The 21,057-nt window shown below is 44.2% G+C and overlaps 1 protein-coding gene across 1 annotated transcript in view; it reads left to right on the top strand.

Moving 5' to 3' along the window:
* znf385d (zinc finger protein 385D) overlaps window positions 1-21,057 on the top strand; it is a 98,169-nt gene that overhangs the window by 34,588 nt on the left and 42,524 nt on the right. Inside the window, exon 3 of the mRNA XM_008282730.1 lies at window positions 15,073-15,180. Within this exon, the coding sequence (XP_008280952.1) occupies window positions 15,073-15,180 (108 nt within the window). The remainder of the gene's footprint in view (window positions 1-15,072; window positions 15,181-21,057) is intronic.

Genomic DNA, 21,057 nt, shown 5'->3' with positions numbered 1-21,057 from the left:
ACCACCGAGACACCATGAAAAGTTTGTTCTTTGTCTAATTCTGTTATTGTGGGAAACTACGTGAGTTTATAATCCATTATTGTCGTGTGACAGTTAATTAATTATTGTACTGTGTGCAACAAAAGCAGGGTTCTGTCCAAACATTTAACCTTTGTGGGGTTTGACAGTCAACTCAGAAGTTATTTGGTTGAACCGCTACATACGAGGTGTGGCAGAAAAGTTGCAGGACTGGTGTCACAAATAATAGATTTCAAACTACAAACTCTGAGTTTTCCCCTTCAGACGATCAACCAGCACGTCTACAAAGAGATCCTGCAAACTGCACTGGAAATGATATGTCTTGCTGAGCTTTGTGTAGTAAAACAGCCCTGTTGTTTGTTGTTTTATGGTGAATTATCCTTTTTTTAATTCTTGTCACCCTGCTGATCAGTGGCTAAATTCCAAGTAACGTGGTGACGTTTTTTTCTCTCCAGCTCTTGATTAAAAAATGATCAATAATTAGCAATTCTGACCATAATGAACCATTTCAGCCAGGCCTTAATAAATCCCTTCTGCAGTGGGATCAACAAAGCAACCAGAGCTCTCATTTCAAAGGTTTCCAAATGTGGCACCTTCAGTTAGAACAAACAGGTTCAATAACGTCAGTGTCACTGACTCCCTGAAGAAAACGTCGCTCTAATTTATACGTTTGTGTCGGTCAAGGTGAAAATATTCATTTCAGAGTTTTTCAGATGTAGGACAAAGGGAGGAGCTCTGCCTCTTTAGATGGATGGAGGTAAATAGACGGCATTACATTAACATACAAAGAACTTTATAAGAAATAAGACGTCTTGGTCCTTAGAGCTTTATTAGGTCACCCTGAAGGACAGAGAGTTTCTCTGCTGAGGCCAGTCGGAGACACGAGGAAGTGTTGCTGTCTCTCTGGCATGCTCTTTGTCTGCAGGTTTTCAGATCCTGCTCTCACTCTGCTGATAAGGATGAAGAGACTTTTTGTATTTCTCCAAAGCGTCTCTTATCCACAGAGTGCAAGGTTTTTAATTCTGGATGCACAGTTTTGCTGATGTTACCGCCTATCACAGGGTTAAAGTGTTTGAGACGCCACAAAATCAGAGCCAAAGATGCTGAACGGTGTCGTACAAGAGCTTCAAACTTTCCCTGCAGTCTGTAAAACTGAATTAAAGGCACGTCTGATGAGGCCGGCGGCAAAAACCTGTTTGCGCAGATGCATTTTTGTTACTTTTATTTTTTTTTTCAGAAATTAATTAACTCTTAAATTATCCTATTTTTTCTCAGAGTTAATCACATTTCCTGTTGGCCTCAGGCATCCGTATGAGACAGGCGTGCCCACACACATCTACAGCAAGGAATGGAGGAACAATGAGGACAAACACTCATTCATTTAATTAACTGCATTATTTGTTGTATGTCGATATGTTTTTGACTTCCCTGTCATACATGTGGCTAGTTTTGGGGCTCCATACACCAACCGGCTGCAGTGCTTTTATTGTTTTCTACCTGATAAATTTTCAGACCTAATATTTTAGTGGACATTCACGTCCTCCCCACCCATCCCAGTACCAGCGTTCTGTGTTGTTTTATGAACACCTGGAGCCAGTTCTCGCTCATCATAAGCAAATGAAATCCCCCCTCGGATTTAACTCGCTCCTCTCTGTGTGGCAACGACGTCGGCTGATGATGAACTAACGCACTGGGTCAGGCGCTGGAGGTAATTGGGAGACACATAGACGGGAGGATTACATTTGACAGGCCATTCATCCCACTTTAGTTAATAGTAAGTGAGTTTGGCGACCGTGAAGACGGCATTCAGACCTCACCCGTGGAGCCCTCGCTGACCAGTCATTCTTTCTACATGTACTTAGATACGACTGTATATTTTAAACACCATTTTGCTTTTACGAACTAGATCCCTCACACCGCGGGAGTGTGTGACGTATAAACACTCCTGCCTCAGTCACACACATATTTCAAGTATAGCCTACATTGTGCATAATGCATAACACAGACATTGGTTGGAAAGGCTATGAGCTGTGCAGCATGAATTTGCAACAGATGTCATTATAAAGCCTCCAAATCTGTCACTGCTGCAAATAAATTCCCTGTTTGTGAAGCATACGTACGTGCATTTCATAGTTTGACTGATTTATAATCTTATCCGTCTTCAGTTTGATTGTCTTTAAATTCACTCTTTGGAAAAAAAAAACTGGTTCCAATCTCTGGTGCACCTGGGTCCATTAATAAAAGTCACATTCCTGGTTCCTATGGATGATGTCATGCGACTCACAGCTGGAGAATTTCTGCAGCTAGAAACGATGTGAAACGTCTCAACGTGAACAACTGGGTCAGAGGAGATCTGGTTCTTTGACAAAAAACAAACAAACATCAAAGGTACCATCCAGCTTAAAACACTGCTCCGTGTACCACTAACGGCGCTTTGTTGGTAAAGCACATGATACAATCTGCAGCTCAAACCAACTAGCTTTTGAATTCTGGGGTCGATTCGGGGAGAGTTTTAGCTGTAACAATGAGCTGTGCAACGACAAAGCGATTTGCTCCTTCATGATGCAATTCTAAAAACAAAGCTTGTGCATATTGTAAAAGCTGACCCATGTGTCACGGCACACATTTGTGGTGTAGAATGACCGCAAACACCTGAGCAGGAAACTCACAGGTAACAGATGCACAGCACAACCACTAGACGGCCCATTTCCACGTGCTTCGGCTTAACTACAAAAAAGAATCAGTCTCTTCGGTTAGTCCTGGACACTATCTGCATTTTTCTACATTTGCTATCAGTAAAGAGGCAACTAGTGTCTGAGCACAAGAGCGCCGTCAGTGAAGCCCATTTGGATGAGTGCTTTTCTGATGTATGTAACAGCAATCCAGACGGTCTTATGGTTGAAGGCTTGGAAGGCATCAAAAAGAATATTCAAGGAGGTGATCGTCTGAAATAAATACTGCAGAGAACAGCTTTATATCTGCTCCAAACACGGGCCACAGCGTAGCCTTTTATTCTACTTATTCCAAAGCATGTGGCCTGAACGAGCCATCTAGAGGTCATGCTGTGGATTTACCCCCCGACAGTTTATTGACTTTGCCCTCATCCTGCAGCCGCTGAAGGGGAATACGATCTCTGCAACTTTTTGCATACGTCATACGTTTGCATACTACACTTTTAAGCATGCTCTGTTGCATCAGTGTGCAAACAGCTTCGTCATAGGAAAGCTGTGTCGACCGTCTTGCTCATATATTAGTCTGCAGTGAGGCTCCAGCAGGTTTATCCACCACGCTGAGGATTGTGGGTCAGAAAGGCTGGTTTACATTCTGCAGAATACAGCTTCATGTCATCGGACATCCTGCTAGTTTTGGAACATTTACACACTATGCATTGGGATATACTAAATCTATTTGTGCCATTCAGTCTGGTTTGGTCGTACAGGAACACGACCTGGAGAGGCCTGTTTGTGCTGCTCAGCTCCATTACAACATGTAAAAGCATCGCCCGTGTTTTTAGAACTCTATTACGAAACAGCAATCTGAATAGAGGCTTTTAACTTTTTTTTTTTGGCCAGAAGAAAGTCTTAGATCATTTTTCTTTTTGAACTTTTGTGTCCCCAACCTTCAAAGGCGCTCCTTGATGGAGCTTTAAAGCACTTTAGATTTCTTTCGTTTTTGAATTTGCTTCTTATTTCTGCTGATTTGTGCCGTACTTACTGTCTTCTTTCATAGCAACGGTGACTAAAGCAAATCAGCAGTGCAGTATTTAGACTCATCCATCGGGTTAAACTGATGGAAGAAACTACAATATCAACCCAAAGCACTCTTACATCATTAGCATTGAACATAAGACGTGATGACGGGATGTCAGGGTGGACGGTTGGTCATGGCGACCTGTTCCAAACCTTAAACAAGCAGCTTAATCTCAGTTTTACACCTGATAGAGCCAAATCATGTCTGCAACAATACAGGCTTTTGTTTAGTTGTTTCAATTTCTGTCCAAAAGCTGAGTGTGTTTAAAAAACCAGGGCTGCTGCTCCCAGCGATGTGCGTAGAAAACAGATTTACACCTCCGAGATCTTCTATAAACCCACAATCTGTAATTTGTTTGACCACATAAATTATGTATATACATTCACATGCATAATGAAAAGCTTTGAGTTATACTCTACTGTAAACCACCATTTTGTGCTTTGTTTACTGGATGATTAGGTGAAAATACACACCTGCTTTACTGCTTCACTGAGGGGAATAAGCCATAGCAGCAGCACCGCTCAGATAACTTGGAGGTAAATAAGGTATCTGTCGAGTGTTGGCAGTCGGTTTAGCGGTGAAAAACAGATCCACGTGTTTCTGGCGAGGATGTTTTGTCTCTATGGTTTATTTGACTTTTTTGTAAAGAGCAAAAATCACATTATGAACGCCACACACACACATTCATCTCAATCCTGAGCCCTAAAAGCCAAGTTACTGTAAATATACCACTGCTGGTTTTGTTCCAAAGAAAAAATGAAAGCGAGTTCCAGAAGTGTTGTTTTGGATGCCAGAACCTCCTTGTAGGTAATTATCAAGTTATTGGTATTGATCAGTGGAGGCCCTGGAGGTGCGTTACAGCCATTTTATGCTGCAGGGCAGTGAAATTGTGACTTACTCCTGCTTCAGAGGGATTGTAATCTTGTTGAAAACAGTTCAGACAGCCGAATTAAACCCAAATGTCAAATAATTGATTATGTGATGCTCTGTTTGTCTATTTTAGATCCAGCTTATTTCCAGCTTGTTTGTCCTGCTGTCACACACCCCCATATCGGAGAGCGATGGCATGCTTGTGCAACCAAAGCAGATAGCGCTCCGTGTGTGTTTCTGACCCTTTTATCAGTCGTCGGCTGCAAAAGTCAGCCAGTCTCGACCGCCATCTCAGCTCATCACTGTCTTGTCCTGTCACATTATCCGGCAGCGCCGAGTGAGGGAGCGTCAGCTTCGGCTGTTGTGCTGAACTTTGAGATGGACGGGCCTTCTGTGGGCTGTCAGATAGTATCCAGCAAATGACCTGCTTATTCTCCCTCGCTGTCGACACTCTGCCAACGTCTCCCCTGACAGAAACACATCAGTGGGAATCAAAGGCGAACAGACGAATGAAAGGAGACACCCACCGTCAGAGAGCCGAGGAAGCAGAGATAGATTTACTTATGTTGTTATCAGATCTCAAGCTTGATATGCTTCTCAAAATCTGCCTTTAGATTACACATTATGGTCACAGTCCTCTGAAAGTCGGCCTACATGTTGAAAACCTCACCAACAAAAGGCGCTTCAAAGACGCATTAGGCAGCATTTTTATAAACAGAACAAATAAGCTTCGCCTCACATTAGCCCGTCTTCTGTGCGTAAGATCCTAAACCCCTTAAAATTGCTTTTTCAAAGATGTTAGGGATGTTTACACGACTACGAGACCTGTTCAAAAGCACTGCAAACATTTCTTTTTCTCTAATTGCAGATAGGCTGTGTTCGCCATCTGCTCTCTGATCGTCTGCGGTGGCTTGGTGGTTACCTCAGCCTCGGGCGAGAGGCTGTTTCAAGGCAGACAGCTCATCAGGATGATTGACAAGTCTCGGTGCTGGAACTCGACCAGCTGAGAAAAAAATTGCATATTAGAGCTATATAGGAAGTGATTTGAAAGATGACACGGAATGTGCCGCAGCCAGAGACGGTGCGGCGGGCGCTGCTGCAGGCCGGAGGATGGGCGGATGTGATACGCTTTCCCTGTGTGTGTGTGTGTGTGGGTGTGTTTTGCAAGTGGATTATATGTATGTGTCGCGGTACATTTGCTCCGGCAACATTTCGGCTTCTGGCAGGCGTGGCCCGTGTGGAGTGTGTGGCTCGGTGGGTGGCTGATGGGAGCGGGGCTCGGGGAATAACATGTCCCTGGCAGTGCAGCTGCTCTCTGCAGACTAGGCCGGTACACATCGTGTTGCAGTGCAGGGAGGAATGAAATGCTACATGACAGGGGGATTTCTTAAGAAGACACATGGAAGGGGACGCGGGGAGGTGGTGGAGCTTTCAGCGCCGAATGTGGAGAAATTAGCGGCGTGGCCAAGAAAAGCAGAGTGGAATAAATTCAGATACAGAATTCTGAATCCCCTTTTCACCACTTTTTACACAATGAGTAATGATGTTTCCACGAATAAGTCTCAGCTGAACATTTTGTTGGATTACGCTCTTTCTTGTGGCCTCATCGCAGCGGATTCTTTTCACAGCATCTGCACCAGAGTGAAGGAGAAATAACATGTTTCTAGCCCAGTGCGTGTTTCTAGTAAGAGATCACCCATTCTCTCGTGGCCCAGATGTTTTTAACTGGCTTTCCATAGCTCAGCCCCAGTTTCCCAGCAGGCTGCAGAGAGTCTGCCTCTCTACTCTGGTGCTTTCTCTGCCAGCGAGCCTCTCCAACTCCATGTGTCATCCTCTTCTCTCTTTCCAAAAACTTGGGCGAGATTTACAGTACAAAGGTAGACTGTTGCATAACGCCTCCTTTTTCTCCAATTCAGCAACAAAGTGTGTCAGGGCAGCGGCAGAGGAGAGGCTCTGCTCTGGTAATGTACTGCAGCGTTTTCAGCGTGTGTTTCAGGCTGATCTCATTGCACATTTCACCGAATATCATCGAGTGCATTTTAGCTGAAGAAGTGGAGATAATTTGCTTTTACCTCTCTGACATTGCTTACACGTCGAGTGCAGCGTGTTTCACATCGCTGAATGAGCGGAGCAGAAATCTGGTATCTAATAGCAGTCAGCTGGTTCACAGATTTTAGAGGAAGCTTCTTGGTGTTCGCTGCATTCAGAGGGACTTGCTTTGTATTCTCAACATTTCTAAGAATCTTCTGCTGATGCATCCTCCTGTAAAGGCCTCAATTAAACCTGAAACCTTGAAAGTTTGAAATAATCCCTTCCTGTCTTTAACTGGCTTCGATGTAACCCTACACTGTTTATTCAGAATGTGCAGATCAACAAAGTCTCCGACTCTTCAACCAACTTTCGGCTACAGCTTGAGCACACCAGCTCACTTGAGACTCTGCTCAGCCACTGTAAAATGACTTTACGCTGCACAACGACAAAATGATGAAAGAATGATGCTTCATTACAAATAAATAGCTTTCTCATTTACATTTTGAAATAAACATAATTTTGTTCTGGTTGAAACCAAACTTCTCACCATGAAGTCAGACTGTTGCAGGACAGAAGGACTTCTCACTCAGGAGACGGAGGTTTGTTCGTGGGTTTGGTTTTAACTCTTTGTTTGGTGAGGAAAACATCATGCTATGGTATCTTTTACAATGATGCCTACTTCTTAAAAGCTTAGGTTAAGGGAAATGCATGGTTTGAGTTAAAACACAAGCTTCTCCTTCATTTTCTGGGTTACCAAGGAGTGTCCCACTTTATGTAATGTGTGATTGTTTGGTTAAAAGGGACCAACAGTAAGGAAATAAGATAAGATAAGTTTATTAAGAATGTATTTGTTATATGTCGCAAACAATTGTAATCCAGCAAAAAATGCATTTCCCTCAAAGCATCACTGAGAATTGTGAAGGAGCGTTATTGTTTTGAAGACACAGCTGAATATTGGAGTGATTTAGCCGTAATGATACCAAATAATGAAGCTCTGCTCTTCAGGGTTGGTTCCTTGGGTTTGTTATGTATGAAATCCCAAAAGTCTGAATCTGTTTTTTGAGACTTCCAGAATATAAAAACACCATATGTTAACAAGCTAAGAAAAAAAAAGAAGATTCCCACCAGAGGGGATCTTTAAAAGATGATAATGTATTCTAATTTTCCATCTGCTGAGTAGGTGCGTTAGGTCATTCTACCTGCTAAGAATACTGCAGAAGCTGTAAAAGCCTTTATTAGTCTGCTGTCCGCTCTGCTGCCGTCATAAGTCATGCAACGCAGAGTTACTGCAGAAACCCATTGAGCTGTAAACATTTTTCAGCACAAGAAATGCAGCCGGGCCTCAGTTTGTGGCGCTGTTTACGTTCCATTTTTCATTACATCTGAATGCCGTATAACTAACCGGATAATCACTCACACAATCATTTTCATCTATAAGCAGCGGTGATTGTTTTTTTTAACCCTTGGGGCCGTGGACACGCTGTAAACACAACACAGCCGTATTGTATTATCACCTTATAAACACTGTGTTGGCAAACAGTCGCCAAATTACACATGCAGCAGACAAGGTGCTTTAGTTTGTGTTTCTGCTGATAAATGCTCCTCCGTGTTCCCCAGCTAGTCATTAACTTTGAGTGACCGCTGTTTGCTGCTGGGCAGGCCGTGTGCTGTGGGTTTATCAGAGTGGTTTTTTGCTGGAAACGGATGCTGCGGCTGAAAATTACACAAATGAGAGCAGCAAAACTGAATGAAAATTGTAAAGCTGGCAGCCACAAAACCAAAACAGGGGAAACCAAAGACGCTAAAAGGTGATAATTCCTGTCGCCGCGGGAGGCTCCTGTTGCATTCCAGCGCCATCTGATCCTCGGCCGTGTAAAATATTTATTAGTGCAGCTTTAATTTTGGGAGCAGTTGGTGTTTTGCTCCTTTCACACTGTGTGTACTTGGTGTGTGTTAAGAATCAATCGGCTCAAGACACGAGCATCTGTCCTGGTTTTGACATTTTGTGAGTTTCATCCCCAGCTGCATCAAACTTTGGTGCTGCAAACCGCAGCAGAACAGCGCCGTGACACATCCGGTGTCAGCAAACACTGTGCAGAAATGTCCTGTTAGGAATAGTCCTCGGAGTTTGCTGCAGTGCTGAAACACATAAAACACATCGGCATCCCTCACTGATGATGGCCACAGTGGATTATGAGTGTCTGGAACACTGGCTGGGGACTACTTTGGGATATTGTGTATTGTCTGTGAACATAAGCACTGTGAGCGACTCATTAGAGACTTCCCTCACATCTGTGGCAGCCCAAATGTGATCTCGTTTTTTGTTTTTTTGTTTTTGTCTGAGAAAAACATTTTCATTGTTGCACGGTTTTGATTATAAAACCAAGAATATCCATTTAAAGGCAGCGACTAAAGCTGAACCATTGACTGACTCAGAGAGCAAAGTGGAACTCTGAGGAATATTGTTGTGTTTTCCATTTGAAGCTAATTATTTTATCTCTGTTGTGGTGTTGTGCTCAGAACTATTCTCCAGCAACTCATTACAATAGTCTTGCATTAAATTGATTCTGCTCTGAGCCCGTCCGCCTCTGGCTAAACCTCAACATCTCACTCTTCCTGAGCCCGTCTCGCTCTGGACCCGTCTAGGAATATCACAACAGCACTCGATCACATGACGCGCTGTCCAACTACGTTAGAGATCAACAGTGTTTGTAGCGTTTCTTTATTCTCCTGTGGGCCGACTGCTCCACGGTCTAGTCGCTGCATAAGAAGTTGTCTTGATGTCAGAATCGGTCTCGCTAGCAGGGTTTCAGTCAATGGCTGCTTTATGTTATGCTAACTTATGGTTCCTAGTGTCCTCCTCTTCTGCCATCACACAATGAACTTACAGCCAACTGATTTAATTGTCAGTAAGGTGGGAATGTCTTTGCATGGGTGTCTCAGGATGCTTCCACACGAAGGCCTGATCTGAGCACAGGAACACTGCAGAAGCACTTGAGGAACCGAAAAATATATCGATGCGTTCCACCACCGTACTTCAATCCCAAGCTGACCTCCACTGGGCCTAAGCACAGAGGAACACTTACGGGGGAGCCTGTATGTTCGGAAACAGATATACTGGTAGGAAAGCTCTGACATTCCTGCTCCAGAGTTTCCACAGCGTTGGTCCAGATTGGGTTGACAGCCAGCGAGCACATCGTCCTCAGTACAGCTGAGCTCCTCATTCTTGCCGTTGGGTTCGGCGCACTGCTCGGGCAAGCAAAATAAAGTTCTCAAAACTTACAGCGATGCAACGTCACCATCCTTTAAAGTGGGAAGCTTCCCGTTTGTTGAAAACCCTTCGACAGTGAAAACGTATTGATCCCGTGCTGAGAAACAAGTGTTAGCACTCGCCGAGCAGAGAACAAGAGGCTGTGGTTGTATGAAACCAGCAGTTCTACCAAATAACTCTGGGAATTTAGACACGCACCAATTTTTTCTCCAGTTTGCCTTCCATGTTTGCCGCGATGCCTCATTACTATTGGCCGCATTTATACGTAATATTGTGCAAGGCTCAAAGCTCAATCGCAGCTGCACTGTGCGAGCACTTTCCTCGGCTCAGCGGCAGACCGTCGTTGTGTTTGATGTGAATGCGTCTCAGAGCGTGGCAGTGCCGTTACCGTGTCCTATGAGAAAGACCCTCCATCGTAACCCAAACACTACAGGAGGCTTCTTAATTCAGCTGTCAGTCTGTCGCTGACCCTCACTGAGCCCCTGTCAGAAAAAAAGACGCCAGCAGGTGCATTGGTGGAACAACAAAACCAATCTACATCCATTTTGCCGTCTCTGTCCCATCCCCCTCTCTGTTTGCTGCATGTATGTTCCAGTCCAAGCCGTTGTGTTTACCAGCTTTTCAATGCGGATCTTCCAATAACTTAAATGGCGATAAGGAGGCTCACACAGTTGTATCTCACACAGAAGGGTTTTATCAAGTGGTCTGACGTATAAACGAACCTCCAAACCTCTGGGGCTGTCGGCTTGATTTAATAAGTGCTACAGCTGTGCAGCTCATCAAAGGTAACCGCCATCGTTTGAGAGTGACACTGAGGAGCAACGGATTCCTCGTCTGGCAGCTTCAGCTTCTCCATTCTCGCCTCTTCTTCCTCGCATCTTTCTCTCATATCCTCGCTGAGAGGAGGAAGAGACGCGAGTGAAGAAAGCCAGGCGACATGTTAGCATAATGAAGAGCACCCGGCGTCTGCCTCTCTTTCCTCTCTTCAGTTTCTTCCCTCTCCAGCTGTTCTGTGGTGGAATTTTCCATTCTCTGTCTTGCATCACCTGGGCTCCAGCCGCCCTCAGTGAGTTTACCTCCTCCAGAGATCACCTGACCCAGCTGCTCCTCATTCACCCAGTCCCAAACACAGAGGCCAGCTTTAAGCCGCTCTTTGCCAGATTGTTGGTGCCAAGCTGCTGTAGCATCGCCGGCATTGTTGTCACCTGCTCCTGATTACCTTCCTGCCTCACTTCTTTTGTCTGATTTTCGCTGCCTTTCACCGGCCAATGCAGGTGACAGTCAGAATTTCAGAAATAGCTTTCAGTGTAGTCCAGCACAAATTATACCAAGAAAATGAGTTTAGGGATCAGTGGAGAGTCTATCAGCAGACAGAAAGGAAAGTAGAAAGAAAAGCCCACTGTGTGGTTCTGCTTAGTGACGACAGTCTTTTTATTCCAATGGTGAATATCTGAAAATCTCAAACATCTTTTTCTCTCCCTGCACACAAATACCTTTGAAATCCCAAGTAATGCTTCTGTTCAGCCAAACAGCGTCCGCAGCAAGCGACAGTATAAAATCATTGTGCCTACCTTCTGCAGAGCAATTGTCAAGGTGGATTAATCCTCCCACGCAGTGCTGCCACCTTTCCACTTTCCCCAGCCAAGAAGTGCCTATTGAGACTTTTTTTTTTTTTTTCGGAGCGAGGCAGATGTGTTTGTTCATTCCCCAAAGCTCTGTCACCACACAGAGGGAGGCACAACACCAAACAGACAAGCAGCAATGCAGTTGTACTTCCACTCCGAGCACGTTAAAGCTGGAAACCTTCGCTGTGCAGCAGAGGCTCTTTTGTTTATGTCAGAGTCTTTCGGGCTTTTTGTCTTTTGTAAAGTTAACAATGAATCCGGCCTAACGGCCATTATCTTTGTAGCCACAGCTTGATATCACTTATGCCTATAAGAAGAATCACAGAACTCAAAATAAAGAAACTTTCAGTCTCGCGCTGCTCCGTCTTTACGCTGCTCTGCTTGGACGGACCGGAGCTACTACATATTATCTGAAATGAATAAAGAGAGCTTCAATATGTCTTTGCAAGGATAACTAGGATTGCTGATTGTAGATGTAAGGCCATTACATGCTTTGTGCTCACTGCTCAATGTCAAGAATCATTGTTATTGTAGAGGAAGAACCTCCTGGAATGCAAAAGACGGAAGACTTATGAATGTATTCTTGACATTAGTAGCATACACAGCATTAGATATAAAGTGCACGTATTGTATATATGCCCACAGTATCCCAGCTTGGCGTAGAGTTGCTGCTCCTTTGATGAGGTGGGTTGGGGATCTGGTTAGGATGCCTCCTGGAGCTCTGACTTTGGTTTTCATGGTGCATCCAGCTTGGAGCAGACTCCGGGTCGACCCAGAACTTGCTCCAGGGATTACATATCTCATCTGGGAACGCCTCAGGATCCAACACAAGAAGCCAGAAATGCTGCTACAATGAAGGACGTCCTGCTCAGCTGGTTTCACTGCAACCCCACTGTGGATGAAGAAATGGATAAATAATTTATAGATGCTAAAGCAGCGGCTTTTTTCATGGACTGCTTTGTCAAATTATTCAATCAATTCGATCGAGAAAAATTCCTCTGGCAGCAGTTCGACTATTACAGAGAGAGCATAAGCAGGCGGAGCAGCAGCCTGTGGAGGAAACTCTCAAACCAGATCAATCCAATTGATGCGTATGAGTCCATGAGTTTATTGAAAAACAATTACAAATGCAGGTTTAAAGGGATGGTCCTAATGCAGGTTAATGCTTACCGAAGCTCACGTGATGTTTTCAAGTTGTCAGCTGGTTAAAGCACACGGTTTTCTCCTGCTGTGTGGAACTGTTTCATCAATCTGCCTCCAATGCTGCTCCCACTGGATTCCTTCCCAGTCATGCCAGTACAATATACATCTCATTGATTTTGTGTCTTCTCCTGTCTTGCAGGGAAAACATGTTATTTTACTGTGTATATACAGTGCATGCAGGGCAGTAGTACACAGTTTACACATTCCTCAGTAGTATGTTGAATATATGTAGGAAGAAGTGTTTTATCTGAAGGAGAAGGAAGCCGGTGTCACTTCAACCGAGAGGTGCCAGAACTGAGCCTGTTGTATTTCCTACTTTGCACATTTGTTGCAGCGAAGTCCAAATATTTCTCGTCGATTAATCGTAGCAACTGGACTTGCTTGAGTTCCTTAAAGAGTTCTCTGCACCAGATCTCCAGTTTGTCAGATCGGTTGTTCTGATTGTCTTGGAGAACTTATTACAGGTTTCTGCGTCTCTTCTTAATATCTCTTCCCAGGAAGATGAAACCACATCTAGCCACAACAGACCCTAACGAACCCCACTGTGTCAGGGGGAGCGCTAACGACTCACATAACGAGGGGGAGGAGCAACAAACCCCCAATTGAAGCCGAAACTCAGGCGTTAATGGCTCCTTCAGGATATCAGTATGTGGAACTCCCAACTAGTCAGTCAGAGCTGATGAAGCCTCTTGGATGAGAGGTGGAACATCTTCAAGGAACTCAAGCAGGTCCAGTTGATACGATTAAACTACGAGAACAACGATGACCTGGAGGACTGAGAATCCTCACAGACATGAAGTCCAAATCATTTCCGTTTTCGTCAGCAACAACTTTGTCCAAATGCCAGACGTGCTTTGTTTTCAAATCCATTTGTTGACTCCATGTTTCCTGTCACAGTAAACCCCTGTTTATTTTCTGACCACCCACCCTCAGCTCAGTTAGAAATACATGCTGCTGCGAGGTTTGTGTTTGGTCCACTGGGACCTGCAGGATCTCATATGCAGCCCTCTGACATGCAGCACTATGCAAAAGCTTTAGACACTAACAGCAAAATGAGGATTCTTTCAAAAACACCACTATGAGTAGTTTTTGTTTATCATTTAAACAATCAAAGCAATATGTGGCACCAGTTGTCCAGTTTGTCAGATCGGTTGTTCCAGTGATGTTGGAGAACCTGCTCCAGGTTTCTGCGTCTCATTGGCTTCCCAGCTAGCAGAGAGCTGTCCCACAACACTGGCTCACATCACCTACAAGTTTGAATCATGTTTTAATCCAATGTTCAATGAATGCTTTAAGGATGTTTGCCTTTTAAAAAATGTTCCACAAGATAAAGTATACATACACAACATTCAGAGGATGTTTGCAGGACGTTCTTTGGGCTGCAGATTCTGTTATAACAAGGGAAGAATGTCTCTAACATCCAAGCAATGTTTTCAGGATGTTCTTTATAAAACATTCCTGTAACGTGACATGTTGAAAGTGAGTTTTCAGATGCTGTTGAGGGAACGCATTACAGAACGTTCCCACAATGTTTCACGACTAACATTAAGAACGTTCGGGCTCAACGGTCTAACAAGGGAATCGCCAAACATTTTTAGAGTTTCTTGTTATGTTGCCAATAAGAACATTCTGGGAGGCGCTAGAACTTTGCAGAACATTCTCAGAACGTTTGTAGAACAAATGAATTCTAGCTGGGTTGTCTCTTCATGTAATCCCAGACTGACTCCATGATGTAAATCAGACGCCTCTCTGATGTGATGGAAGATAATCTAAACGTCTTCGGTGCCTAAAACTATCCCACGCTGCTCTATCTGAGTTGTAAATGTTCTGCAGTTTCTGGTCCAAAAAATGTCCTGAACCAAACAGTAAAACCAAACGTTGCCTTTGGTCCGGAGAGCAGTATATGATGTATGACCACGATGGCCAGCAGGTGTTAAATTCATTGCTGTTTCAAGTTTCTTCTGGGCAAATGCTGCTAAAAATAGAGACAATAAAGTCACTGGTGCCCTTTAAGTGTTCCCTTGAGGGAATTTGCTCACGGCCATTAAAGTAAGGTCAGTTAAGACTGATGGTGTATGCCTTGAGTAAGCAAATGGAGAATTAATTCGTGATATGTCTGTGTTAATGTGTGAGCATGAAATCACCTGTTGGAGTGATAGATGGACGCCTCTCTTTTGAAGGAGGCCCCAGGCAACTCCGTTTCCTCTTCACAGTCCGGCGAGCGATGCGGAGCGAAGCTGATTTACAGGTCAGCTTTAGCCCCGGTTTAATTAGCCTCGCTCTGTGTCTCTGTCCGCCCACCAGATGGACCCGGTGCAGAAAGCCGTCCTCCATCACACCCTGGGCCTCCCTCCCACCGCCAAGCGGAAGCACGTCTCCTGCAGCGTCTGCCAGCTGAGGTTCAACTCACAGGTGAGCAAGTTTCCTTCTGAACGGGAGTGAAAGTTGAAAAGTCACATGAGCGCCTGCCAGAGATGCAGGCAGAAAGAAAACAGCAAACACCCTGCACCAGCTCGTAGCCCGAGAACAGGTTTGTTATTAACTGTTGTGGTGTCAGCTGTGGGACATTGTTCTGTTACTGCTCAACATATCTGATTTTAAGTCACCTGAAGATGTCCCTCTGCTCCAGCACTGACATACAAGCTCTCAGTCTTCTGTAGGTGTTGATCCACATCCTCACCGACATGCTTTAGTACTGAAACACACACCTTTCACTACATTAATGTCTGGCGTCCACACTGCATTCTTAGAGGTAGAAGCACTTTGAGGAATCTTTTGAGTTTAAAACAGCTCCTTGAGAAACCACTTAGAGGTTCCCCAAGAAACTGATTTGTGGATCCATTTTGAACTCATTGTTATTAATGTAGTACGCTGACCTTTGCAGTGGAGTGGAGTCATTTGCACACAATTCTGTTGGCAGACAGTCGGATCCCAATATTTCGTGAATACACAAAACCAGTGTCTGAAACTGGCAATGTGAAATATTTACTGTCTTTCTCCTAAGAGCTGCATAATTTAAATCCAAAATCCAACATAATTCCATCATGTGCACAATTGCTGTAAAGCTTTAAAAACATAAAATAAAATAAAACTAAGTGTACATGCAGGTGTAACGTGTCAGTCGGCCTGCACTTAACTCTACAATATAATCCTCCCTTTTAGTTATGAGAAGTTCCTCCAGCATCATCTTCTCTAAACTGAGCTGTTAAGGGTTCTTCCAGGAATCCCCCCAAAAGCACGAGAGGTCCCTTCAGCATCCTAAGAGAGCACTTTGCAGTTTCCCGGCCCCTCTTGGTGCTGTTTAGAAATGCTGTGGATGCTGTTGTGTTCCAGTCTGGTCGGGCAGAAACAAAGATATCTGCACACGATGTCACACAGCCCAACATGTGCTTCCTGACTGGCCTTTATCAGTCCCTTTGTGTTGTTCCCTGATGCACTGTGCTGCTGTTACCCCATCAGAAAACAGACATCAGCCGTCACTACCCGTGGTCACATTAACATGAGTTTGCTCTTCTTGGTCCAATATATCTGTAACAGCTAAACAACCAACCGTCTGCTTCCCGTCTACAGCGGCAGGAGCGCACAACTGTTTTCAATGTTAAGACCAACATACAAATCACATACACGCCTTTTGCTCTTATCCCAGTCTGATCCCCAATATTTTTGACACTTGTGTAATTGTTGTTTTTTTATTTTATTTTTTTAATAATCCATCTTTCTTAACCCCTTGTGTGCCACATGTGGAGTTACGCCAGAACCTTTTTCCTTTAAAGGCAAAACTTGCTTCCTCAATTGCTAAAAGAATCATTTGTTCAGTCTCTGCCTGACTTCACAAGATGGGTAAGAGAGACGTTGTATTTTATAAAATTAGAAATAAATCAGTAGTAGTAGCTAGTTTAGTTAGCGCTCACACTTCTGTTTCCTCCATCGGTGGCGGCGGGGGAGTGGCAGATACGCTCCACCGTTACCATCCATGTTTACTTCCATAAACACTGAGCACGCTCGCTGCGTGTGACGTCGTCGTGTCCTCTTCTGCGCATGCGGGACACTTTTGGCTCGTATGAAGTTCACACAGCAGATCACATACAAGTCGCATTGAACTGGAAACGTGAAGGAAGTCACAAAGAAATCCTCATTGAGCATCAAGTCCTGCAGTGTGAACGTAGCCGATCTGTGGGATTGTTCAGTCAGATAATACGCCGTCATCCTGATTGGTGACATTAAATGTCATGTCGGAGTCACAATCCAAGGCTGTCGCTATGTTAAGGCTGTTTTTATGGGTTAAAACCTGTCGGATAGCAGGTTTAGGATTGTTAAGGGTCGATTATCCAGTCATGACTGTATTAACTTTTAGGAATGGACAACAGGAGTAGTGTGGGTGAATGCTTTGTGGATACTGATGCCTGCTTGCTGACACTTTGTAATGTAAATATCTGCTGAAGAAAAGAAAGCAACTTAAATAAGTAAGAGGGTAGTGAAGGAGAGGAGAGAGAGAAAAGGGCACATATGAAAGCACCACCACTGTGACTGACTAAACAGGGACACGCACAGATAAAACTCTCTCAGTGGAAATACGTGCCCTTTTCAAACGTAAGCGACGGAATCAGAGACGCGTCACCAAAATGAAACGTGTTGGATTTGAAGGAGGGATTCTCTCCAGAGGCAGCTGAGACCAGCAGGGTGTCAATTACCTCACAGCGGGTGATAACGAGGTGTTGCCTGCTGCGTATTCTTGGTGCTTCCCTTCCAGAATGGGCCTGCATGACCGCCAAGCGGGCCTCTGCGGGCTACACCCGGCCGTTGATGTGAAGACGTATTAAAGGAGCAGCTGTTTTCTTTGCATCTGAGGCGTCCGTGGGACACACTGTTGATCTGTTTGTAGAGATCTATTTACTTTTAAATGAGGTAATCATTGGCTCCACAACAACAGGAGAGATTGAATCAGACACTCGGGGTGTTTCATCTCGAACCGCTGAGTAGTCTGATGTCAGAAAATGGTCCTCCTTCTAATTTAGGTAATTTATCTGTTTGTGTAGCTCTAGTTGGATTCATCCTCACTCCGAGCCATGATAGACTCGTTATAATAGCTTTCTTTGGCTTTATGTTGGCAATCAATTCCCCGTGTTTTAATAATGTACATCATGTGTGCAAAACAGATCGCAGCAGGGAAAGTATATCAGTGTGCTCCTGCAATCATTTGTCTGCAATGCATATGAATGATATGCATTATATTAATACGAGCTTTGCAAATCAAACCGATGGACGAGCGTCTAAGCGAGCAGATGGGTTTCGATTTCTCCTGCGCCTAATTTCCATTTTCAAAGTAATCAAAAAATTAGAAAAGAAAATCGCTGCCCCTGCTGCATGTCGCTGGATCAGTTGCATCCCTAAATAGCAGCGTCACGGCTCTTTCATTAAAGCAGTAATCAATCCATTTCGAACACTTAATGGCTTGGTGATTACTCAGGGTGCGATTATTATGTTTTACATGGAGAAATCTATCTGAGTGCATAAAGCTTCATTAGAGGAACGGAGGCTGTGTTTGGCTGTCAATCAACAGGTAGCTCTGTGAGAGACGGCGGGTTTAAAAATACCCCGAGGCTGTTGGGGTTTTTTTTTTTTTCTCTTCCCTTCTGTTTTTATTTGAGCCACGGATGCAGCAGAAGATTGTCTTAATTTGCTCCGCTGACGGTTTATCATAATGCGAAGCTGCAGCTCGGGCTGAGGCAGGATGCAGAGCAGGAGGCTGGACCTGCCTGGTGCTCTGCTGATCCCTGCTGCTCTGGAGGAGACGAAACCCTGCTCACAAAACCAGCTAATGGCCTGAGATCATAAAGAGGAAAAAGCTTCTCTGTTTTAAAAGATTTTAAGATGTTCCTGCTTTACTAGACGCAGTCATGTTTACGAGTCGAAGTCATTAGGTGGACTCAAGTCTGTTATTTGTTAAGTGCGAGTGACTCAGCGGACGGTCTGATCCTCTCCCTCACGCTTTATTACCTGTTTAGAGCATTTGCATCACTTTAGCTCGTGTTTTCGTGGATGTAGCCTGTTTACCTTCGAGGCCCTTTACAAGCTGATAATCTTATTAGGGTTTCTCTCTGTAATTTTCTTGAAATAGACCTGAAGAAGTGCACACAGCACCAGAGGAGGTGCTATTAGGAGACCAGGAGAAGCTACGACTCAGCAAAATGATCATGAAAGAAGCATTTAGTGAATTACTTGGCTTGTTGATTGTTATTTCATTTGCAATAGTTCACCCTCTGAACCCTCAGCGGTTTCTGGGCCGTTATTTGCTCCTTTTGCATTTTTACTCATTTTTCACTGCAATATAAAGAAACAACACAACACGGCTGGAGGTGGAGAGAACGCCTGCGTCACAGATATGACACAGCTATAACACAGCTGTAATGCCATAAATAACAACTATTTACAGTTCAATACAGGTACAACTGTGGCTCTACATGATTTACATATTTTAGCTGAATGTTTTTTACATGACTCTGCACATGAACAGTAGAAAGCTGTTTCACCGTGCTGGGTGTGTCTGACAACCTGCTCCCATGTTTACCGTTTTTGAGCCACGCTGCTTTTATTCTATTTTATTTTCCCGCCTGTAGTTCATCCATAAAGTTTCCCTCGTGGCTCCTCAGCTGCACCGAGGAGAGTTTTCTTTTAGAATGTGGTGCAAATTTGTCATTTTTGGCCATTTTTATTTTTATTTTTTGGAATGGGATCAGCAGAAGGAAGTGATTTTGATGCATTTTCACAAATGCATTCCCTTTTTTGTTGTCTGACTGTGTCCCAACAGAAAGGAAGTCATACGTGACGTATTCAGAGATCATCAGGAAGTTGAAAATGATTCTGTTTTAGTTTCTGGCTCCAGTAGTTAAAAAAAAGAAAGCATGCTTTTCAGTGGATTTTGGGGTTTAGGGGGTTAAAACAGGTTGTTATGGTGGTTAAGAGAGACAGCTGAGACACCGACTAGGACACATAGATGTGTTGATTGATTTAATATTCATGCAAGATGACGAAAACATTCCTGCCTTTGCGGTGTTGTGGTATGAAGCGCCGCAGGTGGAGGGAGAGGAACAAAAAGCTGGAGGTTAATTCAAATGAGGAGGAACAGCAAGCTGTTATTGTGATCTGTCGTCCAGAGCTGCTTAATGAAAACCTCTCCGTTACTTCATCACGTCTACGCAGCCATCTGAAGCACACATGTGGAGAAATGTGTCGTGCAGAGACCGCTAACGTTACACGGCGTAATCCGCTGATGTGAACTTTATTAAATCACAAATGATGAAAGACTGTTTGGTTATGAAAGAATTCTGTAGACTTAAGCGCGATATAGAAGTCAGTGTTCCTCCTGCAGTACAGAGGATTACTAGAGCTCAACGACAGCATGTGTCACGTCCTCGTTCCCAACTTTCACTGCATTTATTTCACGTTTTATTCTTGAACTGCGTTACGCTGCTGTGTGACGTGAGCACTAACAATGAGTGGAGACTGTTTGATCGATGGGATGATAGAACAGGCCTCCTATGATTTATTTCTGTCCCCAAAACCAAACGTCGTGTTGAGCTGGAGAGACCACTCCCTCATGTAGGATCTATAAAGGGCAGCCAGGGACAATAGATAGCAACGCTTAATATTATGTTAACAGAAAAAATCAGCACGAGGTCCACTGCACAGTCTGTATGTGAGACATCAGGATCGTGGCATCCGGTGTGTAAGACGCACAGGAACAGTTTGAATCAAAACTGCACCACAGAAACAAACATCAGAGGGAGAATCAGCCACAGAAGTTATCGCTGCACCTGACTGAACATTTACCACACATATGATGACGATAGGGCTGCAAGGTGGTTAGCATCGTTGCCTCGCAGCTAGAAGGTCGCCGGTTCATGTCCCGGTGAGGACACCCGGGATCTTTCTGCGTGGAGTCTCCATGTTCTCCCCGTGCAGTGTGGGTTCTCTCCGGGTTCTCCGGCTTCCTCCCACAGTCCACAAACATGCTGAGGTTAATTGGTGATTGTAAATTGTCCGTAGGTGTGAATGTGAGTGTGCTTGGTTGTCTGTCTCTAAGTGTAGCCCTGTGATAGACTGGTTACCTGTCCAGGTGAACCTGCCTTCACCCTGAGTCAGCTGGGATAGACTCCAGCCCCCCATGACCCTGGTGAGGATGAAGGTGTAGAGATGATGGATGGATGATGATGATTTTTTTTTTTTAAATAATATAAATAATTTTATGTATATAACAGTTTAAAAGAAGGAAAATCTGTAAAAAAGAAA

The sequence above is a fragment of the Stegastes partitus genome, unplaced genomic scaffold (assembly GCF_000690725.1).
Source record: "Stegastes partitus isolate 25-593 unplaced genomic scaffold, Stegastes_partitus-1.0.2 Scaffold283, whole genome shotgun sequence".
Taxonomy (NCBI): Eukaryota; Metazoa; Chordata; class Actinopteri; family Pomacentridae; genus Stegastes; species Stegastes partitus.
Note: the sequence above shows the minus strand (reverse complement) of the source record. Positions and strands in the feature narration are given on the sequence as shown.